This window comes from Notolepis coatsorum, assembly GCF_963971535.1.
Source record: "Notolepis coatsorum genome assembly, chromosome: 7".
In the NCBI taxonomy this organism is placed as follows: Eukaryota; Metazoa; Chordata; class Actinopteri; order Aulopiformes; family Paralepididae; genus Notolepis; species Notolepis coatsorum.
The window spans coordinates 28,561,645-28,572,955 of NC_140171.1; the positions used below are offsets into that span (position 1 = coordinate 28,561,645).

At 43.7% G+C, this 11,311-nt stretch overlaps 1 protein-coding gene across 1 annotated transcript; it reads right to left on the reverse strand.

Annotated features, from left to right (window-relative positions):
• Nucleotides 1-9,188: 9,188 nt before the first annotated feature.
• LOC311231992 (uncharacterized protein) lies at nt 9,189-10,993 on the reverse strand (the record flags this gene model as incomplete). The annotated part of the gene is made up of 2 exons (XM_084318641.1): nt 9,189-10,594; nt 10,837-10,993. The coding sequence occupies 2 exons, from the start codon at nt 10,991-10,993 to the stop codon at nt 9,189-9,191; spliced, it is 1,563 nt and encodes a 520-aa protein (XP_084174767.1).
• Nucleotides 10,994-11,311: the final 318 nt, after the last annotated feature.

Below are 11,311 nucleotides of genomic sequence, written 5' to 3' on the forward strand. Positions count from 1 at the left end.
GTGAAGTCCTTTTCCTTAGTTACCATAGAGATGTTGTGAGTAATAACAGCAGATCGGACTCCTTGACCCCCGGGTTGACTTGTAATACAAATGTGGAATTTGGACGTCCAGGACAATGGAAAGAATTAGGCACTTTAAAATGTTTGCATAACGAGCTCCTTCTCGACCACGAAGGGTATCTTCTTCTTAATCACCTGCGCTCTCCAGAACACCTACACCCTTCTTCACGATCAAAGACAGGACCAGTGAGCCGCTGTATGATCCGAAGAATTAATCTGCTAAGCCTGATTGCCATTACAGCCATTTTGATTATGCACCTTGATTAGCGAGCCCTTCCCTGAGGGCCACGGCGTGCCCCGGTGCACATTTTAAAGGTGCGCATAACATTATGCGGTGATTAGCTCACAATAGATCCGTCCAGGAGCGAATGAGTCTGTGTGACCATGTAGACTGTCTCAAGTGGGACTATGATTATTAATAGGTACTTGAGAGGAGACCTGATACCTGAAGCTTGAACCAATGAAACAGGCTCTGATCCCTTAATATAAGCAAGCAAATACATTCCTTTTTTCATACCTTTTGAAAGTGATTATTGGATTATTGTTGTGGAGACAGACTTGTTTGGAGTTCAAGCATGGATAAAGGGGACGTTGAGCTCTTCAGAGATTGCTGGGGATGTGCTTGTAATCCCACTTAAGACGGGCTTCAGACATTAAACAGAACCACATTGTGGATAGCTTTAGGTTGACGTGGGTAGAAAACAATAGCAGCCTATCCCTTTAAAGGGAAAATCCACCCTAAAAAAAGAATTCCCATATGGACACTATGACAGTACCCATGGTGATTTGACTGATTCCGAGCTCTAAGCTCTACGTTAAAATATAACTCGATTGGATGGAATAGCTCAAACTGAGAGTCCACAAAATCGCTCACTAATTCATTGACAATGGACCAACTCCCAAAAGAATTTCACTTGATGACATCACAAATTCAAGTGTCAATGCTCTGATTTCCAGCTTTAGGGAGGCAATGAAGAAACGGCTTATGCGCCGTTATGTGAAATTACCTTTTAGCTGTGGGTTTGATCACTGGTGGTGGAATCTTTTAGTGCACGTATACAAACAATCCGGTGAATAAAATACAGATGCAAACATCCTATTGTTTGACATGCATGCATTAGTAAAGCAAAGGGGTCTAATGGATTGGATGTGACCATTCCAAGCAGAAGGGGTTGATATTCTGAGAAAAGCGCGGTGCTCAGCGGGGGTCATGAGCCCTTCCAACACAATTACTTAATGGCCTCCGCAATTATGCACACATGCAGTGTGTCTGGAACTATAAATGTCAGTCAGTGGAAAATAATCAAGTTATGGTCTGTTTCCAATACCGAGGCGTGAGTTTCAAACGCCTCATGTCACGGGGGAAGATGCTCGACAGACTACACTACACGGTAGTAGATAAAAGTCCAAACAGCACTCCTATATAGATTTATCAAGGGCCATTTTCAGTATGCAAATGCCGGTTTGAGCTGTTCAATACGGAATTCCATCAGTGGCCACAGTTCAACGACTCTTCAGTCTTCAAGTGTCTGGATAATGGTCACTGTGGCTGCACGCAGCGCTGCAATTCAAAGCTTCAACCGTCCTTCACTGGACAATGTTGGCCACTAAAACAACACGCATAAAGGGACTGGATGTTCCACATTATCGGGCACTACTCTGTGATGAATTACGATGAAGTGATGGACAGGAGAGGATGGGTGCTGCGCTAATCGTGTTGTGTTCCATGTGAATAATGCTCAGAGGTTTCATGCTGGTATACTGTATGTTTGTCAGCTATGGGCAACACAGACACTTACCTGCCTGCCGTTGGCAAAGCAAGGTCGGTGTTCTGCTTCCAGCTGGCTGCGTCACGGGAGTACGGGTGTCCTACGTACCACCCTGGAGTCCCTGGTACTGCCCGCCTGTGTGTGTGTGTGTGTGTGTGTGTGTGCGTGTGCGTGCGTGCGTGTGTGCGCGTGTGTGTGCCTCTAGAGCAGGGGTTCCCAAACTTTTTCAGCTCGAGACCCAAAAGAGAAATTTGGTGTTTCCCCGGGACCCAAACTTACAAAAATACATCATGAATTGCAATAACATGGGCGGCTGGGTAGCGCAGCGGACTAAGCGCCTGCCTACCACCGCAGAGACACTGGTATCGAATCCAGCGGTCAGCGGTACCTCCGGCTTGGTTGGTTGTCCATACTAACACAATTGGCAGTGTTAGAGGGTGGGAAGCCGGTGGGGTGTGTATCCTGGTCGTTGTAAACAGCGACTCCTACAGGTCGGTCGGGGGGCCTGCTCAGCGAGGAAGGGAACTGGGGGAAGTAGTGTGAGCCTCCCACGCGTTACGCTCACCCAGTGAGAGTCCTCGCTGTCAGGTGAAAAGAAGCGGCTGGCTGACTCGGAGCGAGGGGACATGTGATAGTATCTATCAACCCTCCCTAGACCGGCAAGTGGGGGGAAAATGCTGGCAACGACCAGGAAGGGAGGGAAGGGAATTGGCATAACGACTAAATTGGGATGGGAGAAAAATACAGAAAAAAGGGGGAGAAAAAAGTAGATACAAAAAAAATGAATTGCCGTAACATACATTTATAAACTACTGATATGATGAAATGTATTTATTTAATTATAAAAGTACATCACAGCAATAATCAGAGTGTAATATTAAGTTGCTCACCACCTCATAACATATGTACATAAAATGTTGTAACACTTTTAAATGAACAAACATGTTCTACTATCCTTTCTATTTCTCACCCCTTTTTCAACTCTCCATTTCTTACCCCCTCCCTCCGTCCCTCAACCTTAAACCCCAACATTGAGCAACATTCTGATTAATTTGTACTGACTTATTAAAAAATTCTACTGACCTGACATCATGCTAGAAGGGGTATAATATTTCATCTATGGCACAATGAAATCTAATGAGAGGTATGTGGCTGGTTGAAGTTTTCAACCAGCAGATCTATTCTGGGCTTGGTTTTTGAAAGTGCTATTCTGAGGTCATGCTGAGCATTTAGTCTGTTTCTGTATTTGTTTTTCAGGTATGCTAGAGTAGAAAACCCAGATTCACATAAGTATGTGGTGCCCAACTGAATCAACACATCTACAGCTTTTTTTCTTTTTTATAAAAAAAAATATATATATATATTTTTAATACTTTTATTTTTATTTTTTTATTTTATTATCATATTTTTTTGCGACCCAATAAAAACGGGTCCGCGACCCATTTTGGGTCGCGACCCAGAGTTTGGGAAACACTGGTCTAGACGAAAGGCCACTGTGTTTGGGATCTCACGTCCCATGGGTGCCCGTCTGGTTTTCATCCTGACCGCTTATCGAGTGGCTTGATAGTGGAGGGGGGCGTAGAACTGTTCCTAACTGTTTACCTTAAAGGTGCTGTAAGTGGTATTTATTTGTTAAAATAAGTGGTCTACATGTTAGAATGATAGCTCTATATTCCGACAGCCGATATCACTGATATAGAGTGTTTGGCTGACAAAAATAAGAAATTAAAACTAGTGTTAAGCAAATAATATTCCTTTAAACAGGTCAAGTTTACCGGTGCAGTAAGCAAATCTGGCTTGGCGAGCAGCATGGTGGTGTAGTGGTTAACACTGTCGCCTCACAGCAAGAAGGTCCAGGGTTCGATTCCCGCTTCCTGACCAGGTTTCCGCGATGCCAGGTACCCAGGTGGGGGATCTCCCAGGCCTTTCTGTGTGGAGTTTGCATGTTCTCCCCGTGCCCGCAAGGCAAATATCTAGGGTTCTCTCACCTGATTGGATAAAGTGGGAAGGGATGCCAGAAGAATATTCAAACCTTTATTTATTCTCATAAAGGACAATTGAGGTCACCCAATGCATACATTTTTTTTTTACAATATAATAATAATAAATAACAACAACTCTATCTATATAGCACCCTTCACACATTGATTCCCCACATCAAGTAGCACAAAATTAAAATAGGTATAAAATCAGCATACAATCGACAGAATAAAAACAATGTATAAAAGGCAGACATAAGAATAGGTATAAAAGACAATAAAAGTAGTGCAACATAGAACGTGCAGACATAAGAATAGGCATAAAATAAGTACAATAAGTATAGTGTTGCTCGAAGGCATGTGAACCCCCCCGGAACACTTCTATACTTTAAGCAAGTGGCTTGTCCTTCCGCGTTCCCGTTTTGCGCTCTGATTGGCCACGCACGTTTCTGGTCATGTGACATGTGCGCCAATCGTGGGACGGCAAGTTTTTGGACGGTTAAGTTTAGGCGCTTTTTCGAAGTTGGTTAAGGTTAGAGTTTGTCTTAGAGCATGGCGATAAAACGCCAGCCCTGATTCCAAACTCTAACCTTAACCAACTGCGAAAGAGTCGCCTAAGCTTAACCAGTGATAAACTAGGCGTTAGGTAGTTTGCAGGCTGTTAGACCCGGAAATAGGCGCAGAACTTGCCGTCCCACGATTGGCGCACATGTCACATGACCAGAAACGTGCGTGGCCAATCAGAGCGCAAAACGGGAAAGCGGAAGGACAAGCCACTTGCTTAAAGTATAGACGCCCCCGGAACAGCCAGTCTCCAAACACCCCACACATCAATCCCCACCACATCCCCATATGCAGAGCGGAGGGACTGGGAGAACCATGTTACTGACCAAACACTCTATATCTGTGATGGCTGTCAGAATGTAGAGCTATTTAACACTTATTTGAACAAATACATACCACTTACAGCACCTTTAATCTTTGTCAATCTGACACGGGAACCAGAGGGGAGAGAGGAGTTGGAGAAGAACAGAGGATGGTCACAGGCTAAAAGGGCCTGTCAATCAAACACTCAGACACACATATGTATTGTTTGGCCCTGGGTTTTTTTATGCTTTGGTCACCAATGTGATTCAGTGCATCCACCTGCAGCTCTCTCTTGGACCCATAGGCATAGATTTAGGGGATGGGTGGGTTGCAAGGGACATGTCCCCCTCAAAAAAGGTAAAAAGAAAATAAGGGGGTCAAAACATGTATATATCCTTATTACCTGTAACTATATATTAACCAACAATTTCAGACACCCCTACAGGACCATACCATCTCAACCTTGCAGACGGGCTTCTCACTCGCGTTCAGTCAGTGGCTAGCTTCTGCCTAGCCTTGCACCAGTGTAGTAGGTAATGTAAGTACCTGAATGTTGTCTTTCCCTTTACATAAATAAAGACATTTCCATCATAAATTGATATGGAAAAGGCACAAATTGGTGAATGCAGACCCCCCCCACCCCGCTTGAAGTGTCCCCCCCAATGTTGAAACCAATTTACGGCCTTGCTTGTGCCTATACGTCTTACACCGTGAAGGTAAAAGCCACAGATACAGTATGCTGGTACAGTGCAGGTAGAACATTAGTTAATCCATAAGTATTATGGATCTGGCTCATGAACAAGTAGCTACACATGAAAAGTATATGTTATTCTTTCCTGTCCCTGATTAAAGGGTATAAGTTCAGATTCTGGACCCCTAGCCCTATTTCCTACTTACCTATATGTACACTAGTATATCTTCCTACTTACTTATATAGTCGATTGGCACAGTACATTAAAGTCCTTTCTCACAGTACAGTAGAGTCTTTTCTCAGCACAATCTATGCTGTTCTTCATACTGGATACCCGCAGCCACTAATGCAATTAGCGATAAGTTGAATAGATTTGATTCAAATCTTTTCAAATTTGCTGTGAACATTCATCACCCCTAGAGGAACAACCCTATTGATTTTGGTGACCGTATGACCTTTCCTCTAGAGCCGCCATCAGGCTAAACCTTTTTTCTATTTTGAAGAATATTTTTATCCTACAATAGCAAAGAGGCCTGTGAAGTTTTGATTCATTTCACCACATTCCCAAAGAAAAAGGTGAAATACTCCTAAACGACATTTTAAATGTGCTGTTACTTTGTGACATCCTACTGATGGTACCAATGTGTTTCCATGTTGTTATTGATATGAAAGTGACACAACAACATTTCGATTTCTCAAAGACACCTATTTTTACTCCTCCTAGTCCGTCCACCTGACTCTCACTAAAGCTTGTGTCCAGGGGCGTAGGATTGATTTGAGCTTTAGCAGGGACACTTAAAAATGTTTGCACTAATTTGAGCATAAATACTGTTTATTTTAGCTACACATAGCATGAGATGATCCTGATTACTTTAATTAACCTTCTGAACTGATGCATTTGGCCTACATATGCACTTGCTGCATACAAGTGGATAGCAAATTGGGTCCAAAAAACCTTACCAAAGGGATTCAAGAGATTAAATAGCCTACTTCTTGATGCAGCTGTCAACCTACACCTTCGCAAAACAGATCAAAAGGCTCTGTTTTGCAAGACCCCGATGTTGTGACTTATAATACAAAAACTTCACTCTGCAATCCTTTTGGTCGGGACAATTTGTGTTTTCGTGGCTTTGGTAGGGACACGTCCCTAGCGTCTCTATATAAAACTACGCCTATGCTTCTGTTCTGGCATCTAGTGACCACCATTTTTGAAGGTGTATAAAGCCAATTGGCAGGCCAAACCGTTTGACCAGATCAGGGCCAGGGATATACCCTGCTGTCAGCCACCAACAGCACAAGGACAAGGAGGCGCTCTCCTGCTTAACCCTTTCACTGCCACACGACAGAAGGTTAACCCTTTACTATCACACAACCGACGGTCGGGTTAACCGGCTGTTGTGTGGCAGTGAAAGGGTTAACATTCTGTGTATTGTCGCGGTGAAAGGGTTAACCGTTTGGTAGTGCGGCAGTGAAAGGGTTAAGATAAAACCTTGAGAAATGTGTTGTCTCTAGAATCTAGATGATGTGCTTCACTGGAAGTCGTGAAACCACGATAGCCACAGTGCTGTTCAATGTTATAGTAAGATGATAGGAAGATGTGAGATCAATGATTCTGATCATTTTTGTTTAATGCTTTGCAACTACTGATTCAACAGACAGGAGCGAGAGGAGAGGGTGGTAGGACCATTGGAACAGTTACAGTACAGGACGTTGGGTCAATAGGTCACTTCATTAGCATATGAAATTGATTAATCAAATAAATTGATTGAAGACCACAACCGCAGTCATAACAATTTGAGGAAGAATGGAGCATCATCCCCATGTTGTGAATTAAATAACTAGTGAATTAATGAATGAATGGAGCGTGTCAGATCATCATCTGAGCCATATGGCAAGAAAATTATATTGTCGAACAGACGCTGTCAGGAACATGGTGTGTCTCTATGTTTCTAATCCATGAAAAAGGGAATCTTTGAAGTCAAGGGAAATCTGGAATGGCATGTACTGAGTAATAGGGTATTCACTTGAATGTGTTTCGAGTCCACAGCCTTGTGAGTCACATGGCACTGAGCTGTGATGATGATGATGATGATGATGATGATGATGATGATGATGATGATGATGATGATGATGATGATGATGATGATGATGATGATGATGATGATGATGATGATGATGATGATGAGGAGGAGGAACGTTAGACTACACAGGTGGTCTGTTATAATGTATATTTTGGGAAGAGACTCACCACCACCCATATGACTGATATTATGGGAAGATTCAGACGTTTCATAAGACAGATGGCCACAATAAGGAAGGGAGAAAATGTAAATAAGTATAGGTGCAAAAAAGAAAGACTCTTGCCAATGCATCCAGAAAACAAACATTTTACTCATAAACTTTTTTTTTCCATAAAAATAACAACAGCAATATTAATTTAAAGTGATTGTAGAAACTGTGTATGTACAAAATCTTTACTCAAACAGTTAATATAACTTAAGGCGAGTTAAAATCAAGTTTTTTTTTCCAACCCTGACTCTTGGTGATAATTTCACCTAAATCTCCATATTATCTAACATCTAACATCTCCAGCGTACCTGGAGCTATACCATTTAATCTCAAGATAAAATCCAGACACTCGCTACCTGATTACTCACCAGCAATGATTCTGAGTTCTGCTGGTCATTTCTATCTTCCTGTAACAATCAGACTGTACATACTGTAAAATCACATTTTTTTTAAAAGCCATATACAACACATTCTGGTCATTTTCAGATATTGGTCAGCAGTTCAACGAAATGATACTATCATATCAACAGCTGGGTGAATTTATAAAATGTATTTTATATCAAATTGTAATGTTTAAAATATTGTTTAGCTAAACAATAGCCCTCCAATAACACATTAAGACATTTTTAATGAGTCAGAATGCATCTACACTTGAAAAATTAAGCTTGAAAAGTGGTCATTGTAAAATATACACAGTTAGCTATAAAAATACAAAGTAATACAGTCATACAAATATATTTATTTTCCATTTATGATATATCTTTCACAATTGTAATAATTCAAACAATTGTAGTACAACACAAGGACCAATGACGAAAATACTGACGGCCAAATGATAAAAAGTTAAACAAACACTAAATCTTGGCACAGATTGATAGCTTTATGGTCAAAGCCAATAAGATGTACTGTAGCCTACATTCGTGTCATGAACATCGCCAGACTGTGACTGTTTCCAATTAAAAGGAAAAATAAACGTTGACATAAACATGCATTTTAAGAACCATTGTCCCAACCATTGCTCTAATACTCTAGTCCTAAAAGCACAAAATAAGAATCTTAATTTGAATGACAATAATCTTGTAAATGTAAGTGCAACCCATCCTGGGTTTTCAATGCGGATGGTTTTCTTGTCAAGGTTGGAGCTGTCCAGATGAACTGGTGCTGAATAGCAGTCATGCAGTGCCGCAGTGTGGTTTGGTTTCAAGGAGCCGATCTGTTGATAGTAACAGCAACAAGTCACTGTTGAGCTGTTAACCCACTTGTATGCATCATTGCACAGAGTCAGCAGCATTAACAGCAGGCATCAATAGCGTCGAAACAGCAGACCCCTTTTTCCATTCTGCCCCCACCAACCAGCATTTTGTAGCCTTATGTGGTCTTGCTTGTACTTGTCAGCCATACCAAACTACACAACCATGTCAACGCTGAGACATTATAACTTTTAAATCAGCTGGCTTATCTTCCAAGACGGAAATATTAAAATGTTGTGTGGGCACAATATAGCGTGTGGGCGTCGTCAGACTCATGACTCCTCTCAGATGCCCTCGGGGAGAGTGAACGGCCACGACGCGCTGATCACCTGTGGCTTTAGTTCCATCTTCTCCTTCTGCTTCAGATGCACGCGGCCGTGCCGCTTCCTCTCGTCGCTCCGGGCGAACCGCTTGCCGCACACGTCGCAGGAGAACGGCTTCTCGCCCGTGTGCGTCCTGGTGTGGGTGGTGAGATGGTCGCTACGGCTAAAGCTGCGCAAACAGATACGGCATTGGAAGGGCTTGTGGCCCGTGTGGATGCGGATGTGTCGGTTGAGTTCATCCGAGCGGGAGAAGCGTCGGTCGCAGTTCTCCATGGGGCAGCCGAAGGGTTTCTCTTTGGGGGGCCCGTGGTTAGACGCGGCGGCGGCGGGGCTCTTCCTAGCGCGGGGGGGCTTCGGCGCGCGGGGGGTGTAACTCTGGGCGAAAGAGTCTGGCAATAAGGAGGAATATAGGATGGAGTCTATGGTGCTCGGTAATGACTGTGATGATGTGTAGGAAGAGTCGCACTGGTTCGACGACGGTTGAAGTTCAATGGGGAAGGTGACGGGTTTCAAGTTAGACGCCAGGCCCTGCATGGGGAGGCCGGGGTAGTTAGTGTACAGGGGGCTGCAGGGGTAGTTGTTCTGGGAGCAGGTGTCAGAGAATAAACACGGCTCCTGTTTGATGATACCCCCTTCGACTTTAATAAACTCCATCTCCGGATTATTGGGACAAATAGGGGAAAACGAGTCCAAGAGTTCCTTTACATGATCCATCTGTTCGGGGGGGAAATCATTTGACATCGGGAAGGTCTCCGCCTGGAATCCCGTTTCCAGATAGTCAGACTTGCTGAATGTGCCCCACTCCTCGTAGCAGCTGCTCTCGAACTCGTTCTTCACCACCACCACGGGGAAAGACGCGGCTTCTGACTTTGGTTCGACATTCTTTTGGATTGGAACTTCATGAGGAGAGGCGAAGTTCACCTGAGAAGTGGGGGCCGAGTCTTGATTTTGGCCTCTGGTTTGATCATCGGTGTAACTTGAGCACGTTTGATCCGCGCGGGGGGAATAGCAGGCAGGCGGGGTGGCGCTGTCCAGGGAACAGGTGTACGAGTGCCTCTTGGGCGCGCCAGGGTCTCCAAAATGTCCATGGCTGTTTTCCATCGGTGCAGATGATGCATATGTTCCCCTGCCGTTGCCACTCTGCTGCACCTCAGAGATCGGGAGTGTAGATATGCCAACAATCTCTGTGATCATGTTGAGCAGTGTTTCGGAGCTGCAGCACGACGCCCCCTGAGATGCTTCCACATAGAAGCTGCCCGTGTAGGCGAGGAGGGCTGTTGGAGTGTAGGTGTCTTTCGGACACTCGCAGGGATTAAAAGCAAATTCCGAGTTTGAAGCTTCGGTTTTGAGGGTCACGGGAGCTCCTTCTGTTGAGATAAAAACAGACAAAACTTTTTTTTTAACCATAAATGTTTAATTTGATTTCCCTTGCTAATGAAACGCATGCAAAGGATGCATGCGGCGTTTCATAAACATGCACGCGTAATCGGCACACTGATGCTATATAAACCGTCGCCGAAGCTATTAAAGAAAACCTGGTGCGCTTCATTTGATGAATGCATGCATGCACATTTTTACAGCCTGCGCTTTTGCGGTAATGCGAACTCACCATGTCCAAACTGAGCAGGTGCCCCCCTCTCTGCATCCACAAAAACCTCCTGGTTATCTTTTCGCACGCTATTTTCCATTCCCAGGGAAGAACTGTTGCAATTCTCAAATTGGGGGTAGAACGAATCTTTGGAATTCAAATCCATATTATTCAACATGATGGTGAGATTTAAAGTCCGTATCTCCGTCCGAGGTAGAAATGAAAACAAATGCGAATTGTCCTTTCACCCCAAATGGTTACACACACAAATGATCCAAGGCAGTATTGTGAGAAAGGGTTTAATAAAACAATTAGGGACTCCTTTTCGTCCAGATAATTGTGTCTCGGTTTGCAGCTCCTCGGTCTGTTGCTAATCTGTTGCTGTGAATTTCACATCAGCGACTCCCTTTCTCTTATATACACTTTGGCTGCTCTCCTGGCCCTCCTCCCCATTCATCACCTCCAGTGAGAGGATTCCCCGCAGCGTGTAAACTTC